Here is a 22,611-nt window from a genome sequence, read left to right as displayed (position 1 = left end):
GGGCATCGTGCCAGATACCAAAGTGGTTGCAAAATCAATAAATATCACCCTGGATCTAAGTGGCGCAGCTTTCACTCTCAACCACACCAACACCAGGCCCACAAGCCAATAAGGTGTGTCAGGAGGGAAAAGTATGTTCCAAAAATCCACCAGTCACACTTTGGCTTCACAAGCTAGCGCCGCACAATCACGATGCTACTAAGCATGCACAGGACTGTAGCCACAAGTGCAAGCTGATCTACCACCACTTCAGCAGAATGAACGAGGACATGGTCACAAATTCATCTCTCTGTGACTCCTGTGTTTGAGCAGAGCAGACTGGTGAGGAGCTTGGGGATAAAGCTGACATTTCTGAAGAAGTGCTGAAGTTTGCCTACCCAATGAAACTTTGAGGGGCACTGTAAGATTCTACTGCTTCCACCCAGGATGGCTAAACTCTAAGCCTAAGTGTTTGTGAAAAGCACAGAGGCTGCAATAAGGAGAGGGGCATCCATCTTGCCACTTATTTAGATGAGTAGCTGGTTGCAACAGAACAGGAGCATTCTGCTGACACACTTGTTCTGTCTGGGCTTTACGTAGACTGTGGAAAAGGAGCATGCTAATCCTGTGCCAAGGCATTTACTTTCTGGGGCTGATGCTGGATCCTGAGGTCGCCATAAACCCCAGATGTGTGTCAGTAACAGTTTCACCAGCAGATGGATGCATCACTGTATGAATGGCCACACTGAAGAAAAGATTTTAATGTGTACATTGGCCGAACATGATCCAACTGACATAAATGTTGGTCTTTTTCTCAACTAATTGCTAAATATGGGGTAGTGGTGGCCTTGCAGTTAAGGTAGCAGCCCCGTAATCAGAAGGTTGCCGGTTTGAATCCTGAGCCGCCATGGTGCCACTGAGCAAAGCACCGTCCCCTCACACTGCTCCCCCGGCACCTGTCATGGCTGCCCACTGCTCACCAAGGGTGATGGGTTACAACTATTGGTTTTAAATGAAAGAGCACTTAATATGACCACAGCACCCCCAACCCAGTCCTTACATTTCCAGTGCACAGTCACCAACCCATCATTTGAACTTACAATCACCCAATCTATAACCTCCTTGTTCAGTTCATCCCCAGAAGGCGGGCACATGTAAATAACTTGCCCTATGATCCAATGACACTTCTTGGTGCCTTTGTCCATTTCTGGTGGTGGGACATGATTAAATTGATTCCAGGTTTTTAATTCAGTCACTTCCAGTCAGTGTGAAAGAATCTATTATATTCATCATCTTCAATAATCAACTGAAATGTACTTGACTAAATCATGTCTACAAAAGAAACATATTGTGTTAATTTACTAAATAATTTTTGTAAATTCAAAGCCCTGTTGCCATTTTTGTGAGTGCATCAAGCACTCATATCAAAAGACAGATGGACTGTGTGCTCATTGGTTGCACAAGATTGCACACAGACTAATGTTATTGAACAGCCCTCCCCTCTAAACTCCCGTTCCAGCGAGTGGAGGCTCCACCTGGAGGTTGTCTCACAGTTGTTTGTTTCAAGCAAGCCACAATGGCATGAAGTCTGCTCAGTGCAAACATTTCTACACTCTCCATGCCCTTTGAGCCATGTGCCAGGAGAAGGGAAAACTAATATTGTTTAAATTGTCTTTGCTTTTGATACATATGCCTACGGTTCACCCCTGTCCTGGGAATGCAAAGCTGGTGTTGACACTGAATTCAGTGTTTGTACCAAAGTGCCCACATGCATGTGCACTGCCTATCCAGTACCCAGAGCAGGAGGGACTGCACCAGTTGTGCCCAGTGCATGCTCTGCGTCTTTATATTGACCGCTCAAAAGGTATCTGTAAACACGACAAGCAGTTTCTGTGATGGAAGGTAATCCAGTTTCACTACAGCACACTTCTCATTGAAGAGCCGAAGCTCAACACATATGCAGTATATACAGTGCATCCAGAAAGTATTCATAGCGCATCATTTTTGTCACAGCCTTATTCCAAATTGGATTAAATGCACTTTTTTCCTTCACACAATTCTACATACAACACTCCATAATTACAACGTGTTTACATGAAGTTTAAGCACATTTATTAAAAATAAAAAATATATATATCACACATATATCACAGCTCACAACTTTGTGAATGTACCTTTGGCAGCAATTAGCAATTACTCAGTTTGATCAGTTTGAGGAGGTTGATGTCTCTGGAAAAACAAACAAAATATTTGATCTAAATATGTGCTTAGTGTCATTGTCCAGCTGAAAGATAAATCATCGCCCCAGTTCAACAGCGCTCTGAAGCAGGTTTTCATCCAGGATGTATCTGTACATTGCTGTAGTCATCTGCAGCTGAAAAACGTCCCCACAGCATGATGCTGCCACCACCATGCTTCATTGTAGGCATGGTATTGGCCTGGTGATGAGCGGTGCCTGGATTCCTGCAAATGTGACATCTGGCATTCATACCAAAAAGTTCATTCTTTGTCTCATCAGATTGGAGAATTTTGTTTCTCCAATCTGAGAGTCATTCAGGTGCCTTTTGGCAAAATCCAGGCAAGCTGCCATGTGCCTTTTACTAAAGAGTAGCTTCCATCTGGGCACTCTACCATACAGGCCTGATTGGTGGATTGTTGCAGAGATGGTTGTCCTTCTAGAAGGTTAACAGAGGATCTCTGGTGCTCTGACAAGAGTGACCAGTGGACAATCATTGGTGATACCATGGATGACATGAAAAGATAAATGATGTGGGTGGGCTGAGATATAACCACCTTGAACCAGTACATGTTATTCAAAAACTTTTTGATACAAAGGACGTTGATGTCTCTGGAAAAACAAACAAAACATTTGATTTAAAAATTTATAAATTCCCAAAGTTATGGAAAGCAGTAATGCAGAGATGCAAACCTTTGAAAGTAGGTGGGGGGCGTGAAGCCTTGACCCCACTGCTCTGGGTGAGAGTCTCCATCATCCACTGCATGGCACTAGAACAGAACTCCATCTGAGTGGGACAGGAAAGATCATCTAAAATACAATTCTAAAACAGCACATTTTGTATATTACTTTTTAATATATCAAATATATTTGTTTCATTAAATGAGACACGGAAGGAGTTTCAGTCACACAGAGGCTCAAAAATAAACACTATGAAAAAAGTGATCCAAAATGTCCTGTTCAAAGTGTAGAGGATCAAAGCGATTATAGCAATAATGGTTTTATTTGGCATGGGGAGCACGTCTGATCTTTTCAAATACAGCCATTTCCATGTTTACGGTGGTTAATTGTGATTTACCTGTGACTCAAGAACTCTCAATCTGCAGTCAACATCTCGAAGCTCAGCCATCTGTTTGATTATACCATCAACTCTGTAATGTACAAGCACAATATAAAATACCAAATACTGTAAATGGCAGTGCTTCAATGTATATTCATATAGTATATAAGTGGGTACAGAAAGTGTTCAGACTCCCTTAAAATTTTCACTCTTTTTTTATATTGCAGCCATTTGCTAAAGTCATTTAAATCAATTTTCCCTGATAAAAAAAACACAGAATTGTTGACTTCATTAACAAAGGAAAACTGAAATATCACATGGTCCTAAGTATTCAGACCCTTTGCTGTGACACTCATATATTAAACTCAGTTGCGGGCCACTTCTTCTGATCATCCTTGAGATGGTTCAACAAATTAATTTGAGTCCAGCTGTCTGTATAAGACCTTACAGCTCACAGTGCACGTCAGAGCAAATGAGAATCATGAGGTCAAAGGAACTGCCTGAAGAGCTCAGAGACAGAATTGTGGGAAGGCACAGGTCTGGCCAAGGTTACAAAAAAAGCATGCTGCACTTAAGGTTCCTAAGAGCACAGTGGCCTCCATAATCCTTAAATGGGAGACGTTTGGATGACCAGAACCCTTCAAAGAGCTGGCCGTCCAGCCAAACTGAACTAAAAGTTTAATACCTAGCATGGAAGGAAAGCCTCATTAACTATAGGAAGGCTCTTAGCACAGACTTGATCTTTAATAGAGGACAAAAATAATCCCAGATTCCTGTTTAATACTGCAGTCAAACTAACCAGGAATAAGACAGACACAGATACTGTGACATCATCATAGTAGGACAAATGTTATTAACTTCTCTAATGCTAAAATTGTTACAAATAGAGATAAGATAAAGCATAACAAACAGCTCTGTTAAAAAATAATCTTCCAATAGCAGACCACCAATTAGAACGCTTCAACCTCCTAAAAGGGCCTGAATTAATTAAACTAATCTCATCAGCAAATCAACGTAATTGCGTATTAGATCCGCTTCCTACAAGTTTCCTTAAACATGTAGCTCCCGATGTTATAAATCCTGTCCTTAAACTGATTAACTCATCAGGCCACGTACCAAGTTTGTTCAAGGTAGCAGTGATTAAAACACAGTCAGCTTTCGAATTATTGACTGATATCCAACCTTCCGTTCCACCACAAATCCAACTCTACCCTTGGAAGATCCTACAATTACGCTAAATCAGTTTTCTAAGATCATTGAGATGAAATAATTCAGATCATATCTATAGGCAATCCAACCACCTGTCCTCCAAACCATCTCTCCTGACCTCATCCCTTTCATTTCTTATATCATAAACAGATCAATCACAACCAGCCATGTACCATCTGCCTTTAAAACAGCCAGGGTTCTTCCAATCCTAAAAACAATACCGCTGACACTACATATATCAACAATTACCGACCAGATTCTCTCCTCTCATTTTTTTCTAAAATCCTTGAGCGGTGTGTCTACAATCAGCTATCACTTCATCTGTCACAGAACAACCTCCTGGATCCTAACCAGTCTGGCTTCAGAACAGCTCATTCTACTGAGGCTGCCCTTCTGGCTGTTTCTGAGTCTTGGGATTTCGGGCTCAGCATGGCAGTGGTTTGCTTCCTACCTTGATGAGCGATCTTACCAAGTGACTTGGAAAGGATCCACCTCTACCTCATGTAGACTCTCCACTGGCGTCCCTCAAGGCTCAGTACTTTTTCTCCCTCTACACGAGATCACCTCACATGGATTATCCTACCACTGCTATGCTGATGAAACACAACTCCTCTTCTCTTTTCCTCCCTCTGATCTACATGCTACTTCCAAAATCTCTGCATGTCTAACCGACATCTCATCTTGGATGGCAGCCCATCACCTCCAACTCAATCCCACCAAAACTGAACTAATATTCATTCCAGCAGATTCTTCACCACATCAGGATCTTGCTATTTACCTGGACAACTCACAGCTCTCTCCTTCTGCAACAGCCCTCAACCTTGGAGTAACAATAGACAACCAACTCTCCTTCTCAACTCACATCAGCAACCTTTCCCGCTCATGTAGATTCCTTCTCTACAATATCAGACGAATCCGCCCTTATCTGTCAACACAGGCCACCCAGATCCTGGTTCAGTCCCTAGTAATCTCACGACTGGACTACTGTAACTCCCTTCTAGCTGGTCTACCACTATGTACCATCCGACCTCTACAACTCATACAAAATGCAGCAGCACGACTAATCTTCAACCTTCCCAAGTTCTCCACACCACCCCTCTGCTACGTTCCCTCCACTGACTCCCAGTAGCTGCACACATCAGGTTCAAAATACTGATGCTGGCCTACAAAGCCAAACATGGAGTAGCACCATCCTACCTCACAGCCCTTATTACACCTCGCACTGCACCTCGTCTACTCCGAGCCTCCAGTACTGCTCGCCTGGTCCCTCCATCTCTGAAGGTAAAAGGAAGACGCTCATCTAGACTTGGTGGTGGAATGAACTTCCCCTCGAGGTCAGAACAGCTCAGTCACTGAGCACCTTCAAACGGCAGCTCAAGACCTTCCTCTTTAGAGAATATTTAGATGAACTTGTAACATTCTTATTGTCTGACTTCTGTACATAATCTACAACAAGAGTGAATGAAAAGGTTGTATTCATAGTAGGGCTGCAACAACGAATCGACTGAATCGCTAAAAATCGATTACTAAGAGAGTTGGTAACGAATTTCCTAATCGATTCGTTATGTCGCGCGACGCGGAGACTTTGATTATTTAAAAAAAATAACTTTATTTGAGCGCGGACCGGAGTTTGGCGCCTCATAGACAGCGTGGAGCAAAAAATACAAAAAAAAAAGAGGACAGATACATGGCGGAGGCAGAGAAATCTCTGCGACATGGCACGGCACGGGAGCACCACGGCAATGATCCTGCACCTGAAACGCATGTTTGAGGAGGAGGAAGGGAGTTCAGCAGCAGGGGAAGTTGCTACAGAATCCTACTTTTGTTCCGTTTTGAAGTGAGGAACGTAATGTCCCTGGTGCTGGTGTTTAACTCACCGCGGAGGAGAACTAGACGGGGACGTACAGCGCCACCTACAGGTGTGGAGGGGGGATGAAACAGCGTTCGGACTCTTCTCTGTGTCTCCGCGTGGACGACTCGTGTCCCTGAGCAATTAACCCTAAGTTGCTCCAGGGGGGACTGTCCCTGTAACTACTGATTGTAAGTTGCTCTGGATAAGGGCGTCTGATAAATACTGTAAATGTAAATGTTTACCCGTCATCCAGCTTGACAAGCATGACAAGTTAGCGTTAGCGGGTTAATAACAGTAGTAAAGCAGGGGTGCTATAGTTACTTTGCATTAAAAGACTAAAGACATGTTTTTATTCACTAGCCTTTTTTGGACCATTCATTTTTCTATCTGTTGTCATGTATAGCTACACTGCAAAAAAAAACTTTTCTTACCTAGTCATTTTGTCTCGTTTCCAGTCCAAATATCTAAAATAATCTTAAATCAAGATTACTAGACAAGAAAAATGGCATGAGAAAATTAAGTGATGCTTAAAACTTCAGTTTGAGATTATATCTCATTAAGATTAGTTTTCTTACCCCATTGGCAGATAATTTTGCTTGTTTTAAACAAACAATCACTTAATTCTGAGATGTTTTATCAGAAAACAAGACATCATTTCTTATGCTATTTCATGTGTCTAGTAAATGTATCTTGATTTAAGATTTTTTAGAGATTTGGACTGAAATCAGGACAAAACTACTAAGTTAGAAAAGTGTGTGTGTGTGTCAGTGTGAGAGTTTGTGAGTGTGTGCATCTGCAGTGTAGTGTAGAGAAGTTCTGACATTCAAACAAATCCTGTTATTTGTATTGTTCTTTATTTTTTCCTAAATTATTTATCGTTCTGGCAGCTCAGGTGGCACTTTATTTAAAAAAAAAAAAAGTCTATATTTGGCAGATGTAAAGCATACATGTGTATGTTTTTTGTGTTAGTCCATTTTTATTTTATTATTATTATTATTATTATAACAGCTCAAGGAGCAACATGTTTGTGCACTTTCTAAAGATTTTGGTTCTGTTTTTGAATAAAGGGTTAGAAATGAATGCTTTTCTTGTTTTTTTTTTCTAATCCGATTCTATGATTAATCAAAAAAAATAATCGACCGATTAATCGATTCTTAAAATAATCATTAGTTGGAGCCCTAATTCATTGTTACCTTATATGTAAATGTAAATGAAATATTGACAATTTTTGAAAATTACATATCTACACTGAAACAACATTCATGAAATATATCAGTCAAGATTTAGACCTCATCATAACTTTCACAGATTCGTCTTCACATATTAAAGTGGAGTTTGGTGTTCCACAAGGTTCTGTCATAGGCTATTTTCCTTATACTTGTTACCTTACATTTTACATTTACAGCATTTATCAGACGCCCTTATCCAGAGCGACTTACAATCAGTAGTTACAGGGACAGTCTCCCTGGAGCAATTTGAGGTTAAGTGTCTTGCTCAGGGACACAATGGTAGTAAGTGGGATTCGAACCTGGGTCTTCTGGTTCATAGGCGAGTGTGTTACCCACATCATTCGTTTATCACAGTATTAACTATGCTGACGACACACAGTTGTATTTATCAGCAATGCCAGACGAGAATGCCAGCAGCTGAACAGAATAGAGAATTGTCTGAAGGACATTAGACAGTGGATGCTCACCAACTTTCTTCCTTTTAAAACCTGATATGACAAAAGCTCTTGTACTTGGACCTCATGCAGCCAGACGTATGCTGTGTAACTACATCATAACTCTGGATAGCCTCTCTATCTACGTACAGAAGTAAAAGATCTAGGTGTCCTCATTTATGCAGGTCTCTCATTTGATTCACATATCACTAGGATAGCATTCTTTCACCTTAAAAATATTGCAAAGATAAGAATAATGATCTCAATGCACAACGCAGAAAAGATGGGCCACACTTTCATTACATCAAGGTTAGATTACTGCAATGCATTACTGTCTGGATGCTCTAGTAGATACATGAGTAAACTCCAGCTAGTACAGAGTTCTAACTTTGCACAAAATCTTTGCGCTTTTTACTTTACTGCATTTTTTTTTTTTTTTATGGCTCTTTGCTTTAAACATTGTCTTTCACTCATTTGCACAGCTTCACCCTACCAGTTACAACCAGTTACACATATTTTATGTTAAAGACGTAAAAGTGTAATATTTGGTTATGTTTGCAATATTTGCATATTGGTTCATTGTATACTTGCATCATTTGCAATACTGTGGTCTGTGGCAGTTGCATATCATACCGTGTATGACTATGTATGTGACAAATAAAATTCGAATTTGAATTTGAACTAGAACTAAGAAATTTGACCACATCACCCCAGTCTTACAATCACTGCACTGGTTACCCATCAAATTTAGGATTGACTACAAAATCCTACTTTTGACCAATACAGCTCTTAAATGCTCTTGCAGTACCTGAGTGAACATTTAGTTATTAATTTAGTTATTCAGTAACAATTAAATCATTCATCTTATACCGGTTTACAGACAGAATTTTTAAATTCTGCAAAGCCTGTAGTTAAAACTGTGAAGAAGTGGACCACGAAGTAAAGCAGGAACTGTAGGACTGTTTTGACTGCACTGTGGGACGAACTGACAGAGACTGTGACATCTTACATCTGTTTTTGTGAAGACGTGTGTATGTCAACAAAGACCTTCTACACATACAACAACTCTAAACCCTGGTTGACAACCCAACTTCACCAACTTCGCCATACCAAGGAAACTGCTTACAGATGTGCTAGTAGGTCCTTGTCCAGGCAGAGGAGAAACACGCTGACTGGGGAGCTCAGAGTGGCTGAAAGAAGCTACTCAGAAAAGCTGAAAAACAGGCTCTCAGCCAAAGACCCGCTGTCAGTGTGGGGGTGCCTACAAGACATTATCAGCTACAAGAGACCTCCTCCATCTATCCTTAAGAAGGCCCAGCAGAAGATGTACTTCCTCAGGCAGCTGAAGAAGTTTGGCCTTCCTCAGGAACTTCTGATCTTGATTTACAGAGCAGTCGTCAAATCTGTATTGTGCTCTTCTATCAGAGTCTGGTTTGGAGCAGTCACCGAGCAAGACAGGATCCGTCTACAACGGACTGTTAGATCAGCTGAAAGGATCATTGGTGCCCCCCTACCCTCCCTCAAAATCCTGTTCAACTCAAGAACCAGGAAACGGGCAAGCTTAAGAGCAGTTTCTTCCCACATGCCATCAGCGTCACCAACACCTTTACAATTTACTGTTAATACACTAATTACTACTTCACTATATTCTTTAATTTTGTCACTTGCACTTTATGTTGTCTAGTTGTCTTTTTAATTTATTGTAATATATACATTTCTGTATATCATGTTGCTGGAAAGTCACCAACTTCCAAAACCAAATTCCTTGTGTTTGTTACACACTTGGCCAATAAATACGATTCTGATTGTGAATACAGTCCCAACAAGTCAGCATGGTGGTGGCAGCATCATGCTGTGCGGGTGGGACAGGACGACTGGTTGCAATCGAGGGAAAGATGAATGTGGCCAAGTTTCATGGACGAGAACTTTCTCCAGAGTGCTCCGGACCTCAGACTGGGCTGAAGGTTTACCTTCCAACAAGACAATGACCCTAAGCACACAGCTAAAATAATGAAGGAGTGGCTTCTAAATCGAAATTTTAATCTAAATCTTATTGCATTCTTGTGGCATGTCACCACAGGTAAGCAAAATGCACAGATTCGCTCATGCCACATTGGTTCTGGTCTGATGAATCACGTGTCACTTCATGTGATTCATCAGACGAGGACAGATTCTTTCATTCCTCTGTGGTCTGGATCTGAAAAAAAGCATTGTCTCTTTCACTTACTTTACTTTACTTTATTTTGCAGACACTTTTATACAAAGCTACTTACAGGAGGAAGAATCCAGCAATTCTATAGATTTTGAGATTACAAAAACTAAGAGCCCTGATAAGGCCTTAGCAGTCAGTGAAAAGCCCTTAGCAGTCAGAAGAGATTTACACATTCATGGTAATAACAGCCTTCAGACAAAGTAGTACGATAAATATTATTACTTTTTGAATGTGGTATTTCTATTATTTGCAATTGATTCATTTAGGCAGATTAGAAGGGCTGAAAAGTGAATTAAACTATTATCGAACTGTACATCATAGAAGCTATTAGTGCATGAAATGACTGACTGAGAAAAACAAACTCACTTAGCCGACATCCGTTTGATCCTCTCAGAGTCTTGTGCTCTTTGCTTCTTGCTTTCATGTGAGATGAAGTTCTCTTTCTGAACATGCTCCCATGTCATAAGCCTACGAGCCAGTTTTCCCTCTAACTCCGCGGCTGAGGATAAATTAAACACAGACCTGGTATTAGAGGATTCCATCCACATCCTATTATAGAATTACTCAGAGGCTAAATTCATATGAACAGTCAGTCTACTATGATAATGCTTTAAATAAATACGATCATTTGACACATAATATAACTGCTTGATCTAAAAAAATGAATCTCACCAAAAAGGTGGATCTTAGTGGAGGACACCTTGCGTATATATCGCTTTATGAACAAATGAAGGTGTGAGACGATAATGAATGGTGGTGCGAGGGAAGGGCGAGAGTGGTACTCCACAATCAGATTATAGCGCTGGAACTTCCAGTAGGTGTCACTATTCTCCTGCACTTTGGAGAATGTGTTGCTACAGAAAATAAGGAAAAGAGGACAGAGAAAGAACGTTTCAAGACACAGTGTCAATTACTAAGTCCATTTAATTAAACAGTCACCTAGTCAAATACAGACAGTGTTAAACCTAAGTAAGGCTGTCCAAGTTAGGGTACCGGGCCACTTTTGCACAAATATGTCACTATAGCCACATATTTCTGTACCAGACTCCAGTGAAGAGACCAGCAGATAAATCCTGGTTCCTGGACACTGCTAACCAATGACAGCATGAAACGAACCAGAGGGTCACCACAGCCACCACCACCGTAAGCTTCAGGGATATTCGAATGGACCAGAAGCATTATAATGGACACGTAATGTAGACACTGGACTAAAATCTACTCTGCACTGTCCAGGACCTCCAAACATGGACAGATGCTCTATACTACACTTTGGACTTCTCCATCTCTACAACTGTAGGACTCTTATTGGACAAATCATCCCCTACCCTGCACTGACACCACTTGCAGGCTCACTCCACCCTGGAAGGTCCCTCTGTGTATCACTCCTTCCCAACGTCTCTTCCTTTCTTTTTTTCCTAGGGTTTTTCCCCCCAGAAGGGTCAAGTTTGGGGCTGTCAACTTGAGACTTGTTGTTCTTGATTTAGTTATTGTCAACTGCCACTTAATGGTAGCAAAAGTACTGGTAAGTAATATCATTTTATAATAACATTTTTTTTAATCTTATTCATCTGTAACGTAAAACGTCAGAAAGAAATGAACAAGAGCAGACCCATTCATCTTGCTTATGGGTATGGTTTAAATAGACAAAATCCTATCAAGTTCAGATTAAAAAGCCTGAAGTTGCAGCTTGTACTACCTCAATAGGAAAACTATTTCATGCTCTAATTATTCACTGTGAGAAGACGTTCTCTCAGGTCTAAAACTAATGGTTTCCCCTAATAATTTAAAACTATGGCCACAGGTTCTTGAATTAAAAAAATATCTGGTGAAACAGCTGGGCTGAACTGGATCTAGTTCTCTTAGAATCTTATATACCAGGATCATGCCAATTCCTGCGCATATTCAACTCAGCAAACCTGTTCTTGTAACAGATCTCTGTAAGGCCAGGATTCATTCTAGCTGCCTTGCACTGAACCCCTCCCAGCAGCACAATAATATTAACTTGTTATCTAGAGATGTAGCCCAGCCTTTTTAATGACTTCCCCACACAGGCAAGATTCCTACCTATGCATCTCACACTTTTCTCCCTTTATATTTCAGATTTCTACTTTACATTTTTCCAAAATTAAATTTCATCAGTTGCTACTTCAGAGTCTGATACACCTCCAACCTCCACTGTGGATACATGCCCATTGTATGAAATACTTATCATTTTCTAGGTTCACTTAGTATACAATAAAAATAAATAAATAAAAACAGTAAAATTACAAATTCAAAAGTGAAAATATGCAAATGTTGGTAGTAGCCTAGTGGGTAACACACTCGCCTATGAACCAGAAGACCCGGGTTCGAATCCCAATTACTACCATTGTGTCCCTGAGCAAGACACTTAACCCTAAATTGCTCCAGGGGGGGACTGTCCCTGTAACTACTGATTGTAAGTCGCTCTGGATAAGGGCGTCTGATAAATGCTGTAAATGTAAATGTAAATGAATTAAAACACATGCTGTATGGTGTATAAATAAAAGTACATACATTATTCAATAAAATTACAACATTTGAGCAACAGGACGTCAGGTTTCCAGATTTCACATAACAACAAAAAGAATACCTACCTGAACATTGCAATGAGGAGATTTACCAGAAGGATGTTTGTGACTAGCAGATAAATGACCAGTAAAATAACTACCAGCCAGTTGGAATATGTTGCCCTACAGGGCTCAGCACCTGCCTCAATCTCCGTCAGGTTCTCCGTACACGGCTCTGACCATTTCACTCCAGCTGCAAATAAAGGGAAACAGTGCAAGTTAGTATGTGTTTCACAATGATGTCTATCAAGCACAACAGTATAAATCAATAGCAATATAGAAAGACAGAAGGAACAATATACTGAACAATATAGTATCCAGTAATGCACATAAACAATACAATATAATCTGGCTGGACATGGCGAGGAAGGAGGACACGATGTGACGAGACAGAGGTATAGTATATAAACCACACAACAGGGGAAGCGTCACCAAACAACAACCCTAGAAGAGAACAGTCATGAACAGGGCAGCTTTATAGAAGGTTAGAACAACCAGGAAACGTAACAACACAGGATAAACATGAAACCATGGAGTAGCCATGGATCCTGACCAAAATACAAAAATGACAGAATATATATACCACATAAAGTGCAGTTGCAATGCTCTACGTTATTAGCAGTGGGACAATTCAGCTGTTTAGGAGGGTGATGGCAAGGCAAAAGAAACGGTTCCTGTGGCTGGTCCTGGTCTGCAGGCTTCTAGATTATCTGACAGAGGGCAGCAGGTTAAAAAGTCTGTGTCCATGGTGTGATATGTGACGATTTTCTAGAGTTGGACAGGTCCTGCATGGAGAGCAGGGGGACACCGTCCCGTTCCCGTACAGTCCGTTGCGTTATGTTCTTGTGCTGCTGAGTGGCTGCTCCATACCAGACTGTGATGGGGTGCAACGGGGTGTTCGCTTAGTAGGATAGACAGGGGAGAATGCCTCCATTTCCCCTGGGCAGCCGGGATGCCCGCTCTGCGCAGCAGTCAACCCGTGTGGACGTTTTCCTGCCGATTGTCTTGCAGGGTAGTTGGTGAAGGATGGCGAAGCTGGTGGAGCGTATTCTCTGATTTCCAGAAATAAAATCCAGCAAGGCCTCTGCGAGTTTGTGCCGTGCTGCCAACTTGGAGTGGATTTGGAGTGTTTGTTGGACATGGACATATGACACACGCAATGACCCAATAAGGGCATGATACAATCGGTTCAGATTTATAGAGATTTTACAGAAGCTGCACACAATCAGGAATTAGGGGAGCACCGTCCTTTCAGGATCCGGTCCGGAATGGGGGTTACTCCGGTCCAGGATCCGGACCGGAGTTTCATTGTTGTCCTGTGTAATGTTCCCTAATCGTTTTCACCTGTGTCAAATGTATAAAGCTGCCCTGTTCGTTCCTGTCCGCTGTCAGGTCTTTGAAGTTATGTTCCATGTTCACCAGTGTCTACGTCTCGGATGTCTCCCCTGTCCTGTGATTCACCATTAAACCCCTGTTTCGTGATGTCAGGTGAAAGCGTCCTCCATTCCTCGTCATTCCTCGTCACTCTTCGTCCTCTTCTCCGTTCACCCGCCGCGTCATGCCCGCATGGACGTGACAGAAAGACCTGACCGACATTTGGACGCCACCTGACGCAGCCCCGCTGATCGGAGGAGCCGCGACTCGCCGGGAGGACGCCGCCAGCTTCCTTGTCCCTGGCCTTCCATGGCTTCATGTTCAGCAGGGTCCCGACCCCTGCCTCTCAGTCCCGTGTCTGGCGGCGTTGAAGGTGAGGAGCGGCCATTCAGCGGGGCGAGCCGGAGACTGACAGGGAGCGGCGGACGCATGCGGACGGCGGACGAGGTGCCGGTACCACACTGGCCCGAAGCCGTCTGAGCTGGAGAACCGCCGCTCGTCCATCTGGAATACCGGACCATTCATTCATTCATTCATTCAGTCATTTATCATTCCTCCCTGTCCATCATCTTTTCTCTCCTCGAGTCGATTCCGTTCGATTCCTCCTGTCCACTCGAACCATTCAGACTCTGTGTTTTGGACTTTCCTCCCTCCTTCAGGGACTGCTTCGTCTGGCCTGCCAGGTGTCGTGCCATTGGAGTGGGGATTCTGTCAGGATCCGGTCCGGAATTGGGGTTACTCCATACCAGAGTTTAATTGATGTCCTGTGTAATGTTCCCTAATCGTTTTCACCTGTGTCAAATGTATAAAGCTGCCCTGTTCGATTCTGTTCGCTGTCAGGTCTTTAAAGTTATGTTCCATGTTCACCAGTGTCTTCGTCTCGGATGTCTCCCCTGTCCTGTGCTTCACAAATTAAACCCCGGTTTCGTGATGTCAGGTGAAAGCGTCCTTCATTCCACGTCTTCTCGTCACTCTTCGTCCTCCTCTCCGTGCACCCGCCGCGTCATGCCCGCATGGACGTGACACGTCCACAGTAATCTCTGGTCTGGACGCGGAGCCAGAGCATCCCACAATATATCCAGGGACAATAAAGGGAGTCGGGCGTCGTTCATGTTGGACTTCCCGTGTTCCCGTGGTGAATGAGATGGTTTGCAGAATTTCTGTAACACTGAGACATCAGTACACCAACCTTCGATGGGCAGCAGAACGGGCAAAGTCCTTATTGCTCTGGTTAAGAAGCAGCAGCTCGTCCACTTTGTTTGAAAGGGAGTGGAGGTTCGCCGGGTGAATGGAGGGGAGCACAGTGCGGAACCCCCACTGACGTAGTTTCACCAGCGTGCCCATGTGTGTCCCACATCTGCATCGCCACCAAACCCCAAAAAGTCATGTGGTATGAAAATATACTGTTCTACCTAGGCTGCCATTCACGTGCCATCTTCCACTCACCAGTTAAAAAGATTGTCCTCAGGACTTGGTCACGAGGCGTAGGAATGACTTTGTGTGTTACCTTTTCTACTTTAACCATCTCTACAGTGTCACAGTTGTAACAGATTAAAAAAAATGCAACTGTGTGATCATATAGACATGAGTTATTAGACAGTTATTTAAGTGTTAATATTGCATACAATTTCTTTATGACTCCACTGAGTAAAATGTTACATGTTTGTATATTTTAAATCAATGTGTGTAGAATGCTTTAATTATTAGGGGGAATTATTTAAATACATTATAGTAGATCTGAAACTGAATAGTAATAAGTGTTATTGATTGAACATATTGAACATCTCTCCAACAAAATATTCCTATATGTGGGTCATTGGGACAAAAAATAGACAAAGAAATAGAAAAATGCCTACCGTCTATTTCCTCTACAGGGACCTGCCCATATATGTGTAGGTATGGCCTGTAGAACACCCTGCGAAATATCCTATCAGGGTTTGGATCGTAAGAATACAGAAGCGCTTGATTGGCCACACCGTACGCCATAAGCCACACAGCCAGGAAGAAAAGGAAGAAGAACACATCTTTTATCTGCAGGAGCACAACTTGGTTAGTGATTAATAAATACATGTTGTAATTCAATTAATTCATCAGTCCATTTGTTCACCATTTTGCCAACAATGATGATTTTAGGTCCAAGCTGCTTGTGAATGGCAAAGATGTGGATAAGTCTCAGAGTAAACACCATGTAGTCCACACAGAGAAATGTTCGGCCTGCCTCATAGGACGTTTGGAACATTCTGGAACATGCATATACAGTGCTGTAAATTTACGATGAAAACAACATGGCATTTAACTTGCAACAATGGCCTTTTACAGCCTGGGGTGTCCACAACATAAAAGGAAATGTCTTCCTCCCTTCCACACTCGTACCTGGTCAATAGTAAACAATGCCTACATGAATCAATTCTAAGACCCTGTTGGGTTTGAATGTGGATGTAATATTCAATTCTATTGCTTTATTCTTGCTTTTGAATCTGCCCATTGAAAAAATATTTTAAATGACATACATAAGTCAGAATGATATATAATGACTGCTGTGCTAATATTGTGCCAGTCACCTGCAGCAAAGTCCAATCAGGAAAAGACAGATGGCGATTAGATCCCACTTGATCCATAAATCTTGAGCATAATGCCTCCGATGAAGCGTCAGTGTTACACCTCCTAAAAAAAAGGTCTGAAACACATTACTCTTTTTTTTTTTTTAACGTATGAATATTTTATATTCTGTTGAATGATAATGTATTTCAAACTCTATATGTACAGTATGTGTTTGTATAACAGTTTGTATTCATGCTTACTTTTCGAATCTCCTCACACACAATGGTGAACACCCAGAAGTACAGCACATACTCAGATATGGCAGGACCATCTGGTGGTGGCTGCTTGAAGTCGATCAGTAGCACATAGGCAAACAGCAACAAGAAGAGGAAGTACATGAGCACGTTCCCTAGAAATGACGTGACGGGAGCATACCAGAACTTGCGCCATCGAGACACCAGGAAGGGAAGTCTCTGAGGGCGGTCAGAGACGATGATGCTGGACTCATCAGCCTGTTCATCAGCATCACTGCATGGGTCACATCAGGGAGAAAGGTAAGAAGCATAAAAGAGAGAGAGAGATTAAAAAAAGTTATGCTCGGATCAGAGTATATGACTTTAAAATGATTTTGAAACCCAGGAATTTGTAATGTGACAATGTAAGTTGAGTGCTGTGGCATATCTCCCCAGGTCATGATATTGTATTGTACTAAAAAACTCCTTAATTCTACACTTGTCTGAATCTCTGCTAATCTCCCAACCAATATATGTAGTATTATTATTTTTTTATATTTACAGTATGTCATTTTAAAATGTTACTCTCCGTTTATTTTACATTGTACTTGTGTATATTTGTATGTCCATTTATGTCTTAGGATTGTACAGCACTTTGGAGCAGTGGAACTGCTGTTAAAGTGTTCTTGACTTGATCTTACAGGTTTTTAATTTCAGAGAACGAGAAGATAGTCTGTCCATAGTAGCCATCACTTTCTTTCCCTGGTGAACTTGGCTCAGTTTTCTCTTCATCAGCTTCAATCTCTCTACCGGAGGGAGAAATTGGGATTAAAATACAGGATTAAAGCAGGATTTTTATCTTCGTATGAGGACAGAGTAATACACACCTGAAAGAAATAAGTTTGGTGTAACATAGAGGGGGAATGAAGAAGGTAAGGACAAGCTTCCACACCTCAGTGCTCCTCTCCATGTCTCCCCACCAGATCTGAGAGAGCAAAGACTGCACAGGACATTATCAGATAGCAGCATTTGAAACCATGAGGGATGAGGGGATGAGAAGGAGGAAGGTACCTGCACTCCATCATGACTGAAGAAGAGACGGGCATCTGCTCCAATTGCCATCTGCAGACAAGTGGCCCCACGCCACACAGGTGATTTTGTTGTGAGCAAAGTGAATGAACGACTCTCGTCACTCTGATAGCAGTTGCTAAAAACACCTACAATGACAATGACATATTTATCCCTGTATTCCCAAAGTGATTGTCATTGTAAAACACAGCACAGCACACGGTGACACAACAAAATATGTCCCCTGCATTTAACCCTCAGCCCATGACAGGCGCCCGGGGAGCAGTGTGTGGGGATGGCACCTCAGTGATTCGTTGGCCGTTCGGGATTTGAACAGACAACCTTCTGATTACGGGTCCGTTTGCTTACCCGCTATGCCACCACTGGCCCCAGTAGTAAGTTGTAAGGATATTTGAAAAAATGAGCACGGTGGATATAACTTGTAAACACCCCTGTTAAAATGTCAGGTTTTTGTGATGCAAAAAATTCTTTCCAACATTTACATTTTAACAGAAGTCTGTACACTAGTCTCTATATCCTCTGTAAATTCATCAAAGCTTGAATGCAAAAATATTTTCTGTGTGATTTAAATCACACAGAACTGAAACTGAATCTTAAATATAGATTAATAACTATACTTTTATATAGAGATCTCTATTAGTTCAGCTGAAATATGAAAAATAACATTCTAAAAGAAATGGTCATTCTTCTCATACCATGAGCTAGGTTCTCAAACTTCTGGGCCAGCTCCTTCATGGAGAGTTTGGACTCGGTCTCACTGTCCAGCTTGGACAGCTCCCTCAGTAACTTGCACCCACTCAGAGCACTGAGAACAGATTCCTCCGCCTTAGAGATGAACAGGAAACAAGAGTAAAACTTTAACCCGCTGAGACTCACGTTTAGTCAAACAAATCCGCTGCATATGCTTGAAGCAGCATACGATAATGCTCTTTATTTTTAATAAAGAGTAAAAATACAATACGGAGTATCTATTATTTTATCTATGTTTTCATCTACTGACTGACAGCTGGTCTTCTAAATTACTTTTGTGTAAAATCATGCTCTACCGGTAAACAGGCCACATATAAAAAAAAAAAAACACATAAATGTCATAAATAAAACGAATGAGGCGTGTGGAGAAATTAGTTTACTGATTAATACAATGTATATATTTATATTAATCAATCATTCTAAACATATTACATGAAGAATCATAATACAAATTACTCAGAAATACAGTCATGGCCAAAGCTTTGAGAATGACACAAACAGTCAGTTGTTTCTGTGGTGTATTAAAGGTGTATAATTACAAGCACTTTATAAGTTTCCAAGGCTTTTATTGACAATTACATGAAGTTTATGCAATAAACAGTATTCTGTATTTTTTCATCGCTGTCCACTGCTCACAAAGGGTGAAGGGGTTAAAAGCAGAGGACATTTTGTTGTGTCACCGTGTGCTGTGCTTTCAGATCCTGACGGATGGTGACCCATTCCTGCATAATCAGTGTTTGTGGGGTCTACCTGCCTCTTGAGGACTGGCCACAAAATCACAATTGGATTAAGGTCCGGGGAGTTTCCCAAAATGTCAATGTTTTAGTCCCTGAGCCACTAAATTAGCACTTTGACCTTATGACATGCTGGAAAAAGCATTGTTCTTCACCAAACTGTTCTTGGATGGTTGGGAGAAGTTGCTGTCAGAGGAGGTTTTGCTACCGTTCTTTATTCACTCCCCTGGATGAGAAGCAGCCCCAAACATCAATGGTATCAGGATGCTTTCTGTTGGCCCGAGACAGAACTGATGGTAGTGACACTTTTTCTTCAATCATTTTATCAGATGCCCCAAACAATTGGAAATCTTCATCAGAGAAAATGACTTTCCCACAGTCCTCAGCAGTCCAGTCCGTGTACTTTTTGACACCAGGCGATCCTCCAAAAGTCTTCTCCTCACCGTGCATGCAGATGCTCTCACACCTGCCTGCTGGCTTTCCTGAGCAAGCTCTTCACCGGCGGCACCCCGATTCCACCGCTGATCCATCTTTAAGGGACGTCCTGGCGCAGTCTCACAATCTCAGTAGCAGTCAGCATGACAGAATGTTCTCCAGTCTTGAGCAGGAGATTGTATAATTGTATAATTGTTATTGAAGAACTGTACAGTAGCTCCTCCTGGGTGGCAGCCAGCAGTGTTGGATGGGCCACTGAAGGCCCCGGTGACGTCCTCACTGTGACGTCCCCACAGGCTCTTCCTGTGCAGCGGGTCATGTGGTCAGAGGAGGCGGCTGCAGGAGAGAAGCCTGTCTGTGGTTTAAACAGAAGCCACCTTGTGCCATTCCATCCTTCTAAAGTATCAAGGTAAATGATAAAATGAGGGTGAAAGTTAAAGCATTTGTATTACTAATTAATTTAGCTGTGATTAACACTTTACTTACAGCCCTCAGAGTGAAGTATTCCCCTGACCAGGGGAATACTGGTCTGGAGGAGGCTGAAAATACACAAATAGACACACAGTAAACATAACCATAATATAAAAAGAACTAAACCCAAATGTGCTTCAGACAAACATCTCTGCAATGCATCTCTGACCTTGATTCGTACTGGTGTTTACTGCAGTTACTATGCAAATGGAAAAGGCAGGGAAGATCCTCACAGATCCCTCACACCCTAGACACAGACTTTTTGACCTGCTGGTAGATCATCTAGAAGCCTACAGACTTGGGTCAGTTTAGTTCCTCTCGCTGTCACCCAGCTAAAAAGCTGAACTGTCACATACATTGCAGCTGCACTTTATGTTCAGATATTATTTCTGTTGTGCATGAGACACCATAGATAGAAATCTAATTCCACTCACATACTTGGCCAATTCATGTGATTCTGATTCTGAAATGCGGCACAACATACCTGCTTTTTGGGGGTGGCCTGTCTCTCCTGTCCTGGCTGGAGGGACTTCACCCAAGTAATGGATGAAGACAGCCTGAGAACACACGAGAGTTTAAAACAGACTGTTTGAGTACCGTAGTTGAAGACCGTAGTAGTAAACACTGATGCAGACATGGATCTGTACGGTAAACCACATTTACTGAATTCTGTACAGATACTGGCCGGAGAAGAGCTTCCATATAGTCCAATAAGTAAAATTATTTCAATTTATTTAAACATGCATGTCTTTACAGTATATTTTTAAACAGGTTAGATCAGATTTTTTGCACTCCTGCTATATGGTCTTGTATACAGTGCCGCACGCAATGCCTTATGGGAAATGAAGTCTCCCCATCGCTTTCTTCCTCGTGAAAATAAAACCGAGAAATAAAACCGTGTAAAGAGTAGGAGCGCAAGCTGGTTCACTCAAATACGACAAGCACTCTGCACGACGAATTGAGCAGAAGTATTTAGACGCATTTTAAAAAGCGTAAAACGGCGTTACTGAGGGCCCACGCTGCAGTTACACCGCGACGAACGTCTGTAGTTATGCGCCACCGAAGTATTTCCCATTAAAAAAAGAAGTTTCACTCACCAAATCCACGGGAATAAAGTTGTGCTTGACGGCGTCTTCAGTCCGTCACGTGGTCGGGAGGGACGCAACATATCCGGCGCAGCGATTGGCTCATTGGAACAGGTGACGCGCAGCGATTGGCCAGACAGTAACCCCGCCTCAGGACACCCTATCCTGAGTGTCCCCAGGGGGGGACTGTCCCTGTAACTACTGATTTTAAGTCGCTCTGGATAAGGGCGTCTGATAAATGCTGTAAATGTAAATGTAAACCGCGCTTGAGGGAATTGGAACAGGTGACGCGCAGCGATTGGCCAGACAGTAACCCCGCCTCAGGACACTTAACCCTGAGTGTCCCCAGGGGGGGACTGTCCCTGTAACTACTGATTGTAAGTCGCTCTGGATAAGGGCGTCTGGTAAATGCCGTAAATGTAAAATAGTATTGTATTTATCCACCAGAACAGGTTGCAACCAACTGAATATGCAAAGACTTGTTTTAGGTAACAAAGACAACTTCATTTTGGGTTTCTTACTTTACATAAAAAGGTTTTTCACACATATCCTAAATTAATTCAATAGTACCCTGTCACGTCCGCAATGGCTCCCCCTCCTCCTTCAGACGTGACAGACCCCATAATCTTACCCTGCTCATTAACTGCTTTATAATAGTAAGTTAAATGCATTTAAAATGGCTTTACCATTTCCCAGAAGAAGATGGCCATCTCACTGTAGTTCTGCAAAACGGCCCATATGAAGAGAGAGGCCCAGGGGTATTGACAGCGCTTCTCACGGTAAGAACAATCAGCCTTCAGTGTCTTACCGACTTTCTAAAGGAAAGAGCCAAAGACAGAGGCATTGCTTCAACACACGCATTTTTATGTAATTAATAATATGAATTCATATTTGAACAATTCATGTTTGCTTGAGCTTGCAGACCGAGGCACCCTACTGGCATAGGTCACATCCCTCAGGCCTGAGCAGAGAATGAATCATATGAAATGAACAGCATCAATGACACGTGCCGGGAAGCCACACCGCCACACCACTTCAAAATCAAGCACAGCCTCCTCTACTATGTCATGATTGAGACTATTGAGTCAGTGGCAGGAGCA

The 22,611-nt window shown here is 42.1% G+C and overlaps 1 protein-coding gene across 4 annotated transcripts in view; it reads right to left on the bottom strand.

The window, feature by feature from the left end:
- Positions 1–2,074: 2,074 nt before the first annotated feature.
- Positions 2,075–22,611, bottom strand: part of LOC114780055 (transient receptor potential cation channel subfamily M member 4-like) — a 40,810-nt gene continuing 20,273 nt past the window's right edge. For 3 of the 4 annotated variants that reach the window (XM_028967561.1, XM_028967563.1, XM_028967564.1), the window contains 17 exons: positions 22,198–22,326; positions 20,911–20,983; positions 20,442–20,494; positions 18,732–18,861; positions 18,019–18,164; positions 17,835–17,947; positions 17,649–17,753; positions 16,975–17,242; positions 16,735–16,850; positions 16,281–16,413; positions 16,030–16,204; positions 12,827–12,992; positions 10,884–11,065; positions 10,578–10,710; positions 3,294–3,366; positions 2,909–3,002; positions 2,075–2,827 (listed from right to left, as the gene is read on the bottom strand). In XM_028967561.1, the coding sequence (XP_028823394.1) occupies positions 2,793–2,827; positions 2,909–3,002; positions 3,294–3,366; positions 10,578–10,710; positions 10,884–11,065; positions 12,827–12,992; positions 16,030–16,204; positions 16,281–16,413; positions 16,735–16,850; positions 16,975–17,242; positions 17,649–17,753; positions 17,835–17,947; positions 18,019–18,164; positions 18,732–18,861; positions 20,442–20,494; positions 20,911–20,983; positions 22,198–22,326 (2,124 nt within the window). In that variant the 3' untranslated portion in view covers positions 2,075–2,792. The remainder of the gene's footprint in view (positions 2,828–2,908; positions 3,003–3,293; positions 3,367–10,577; positions 10,711–10,883; positions 11,066–12,826; positions 12,993–16,029; positions 16,205–16,280; positions 16,414–16,734; positions 16,851–16,974; positions 17,243–17,648; positions 17,754–17,834; positions 17,948–18,018; positions 18,165–18,731; positions 18,862–20,441; positions 20,495–20,910; positions 20,984–22,197; positions 22,327–22,611) is intronic. The other variant, XM_028967562.1, reaches the window with a different exon arrangement.

The sequence above is a fragment of the Denticeps clupeoides genome, unplaced genomic scaffold (genome assembly GCF_900700375.1).
Source record: "Denticeps clupeoides unplaced genomic scaffold, fDenClu1.1, whole genome shotgun sequence".
Classification (NCBI taxonomy): domain Eukaryota; kingdom Metazoa; phylum Chordata; class Actinopteri; order Clupeiformes; family Denticipitidae; genus Denticeps; species Denticeps clupeoides.
This window is presented reverse-complemented; position numbering and strand designations above follow the sequence as displayed.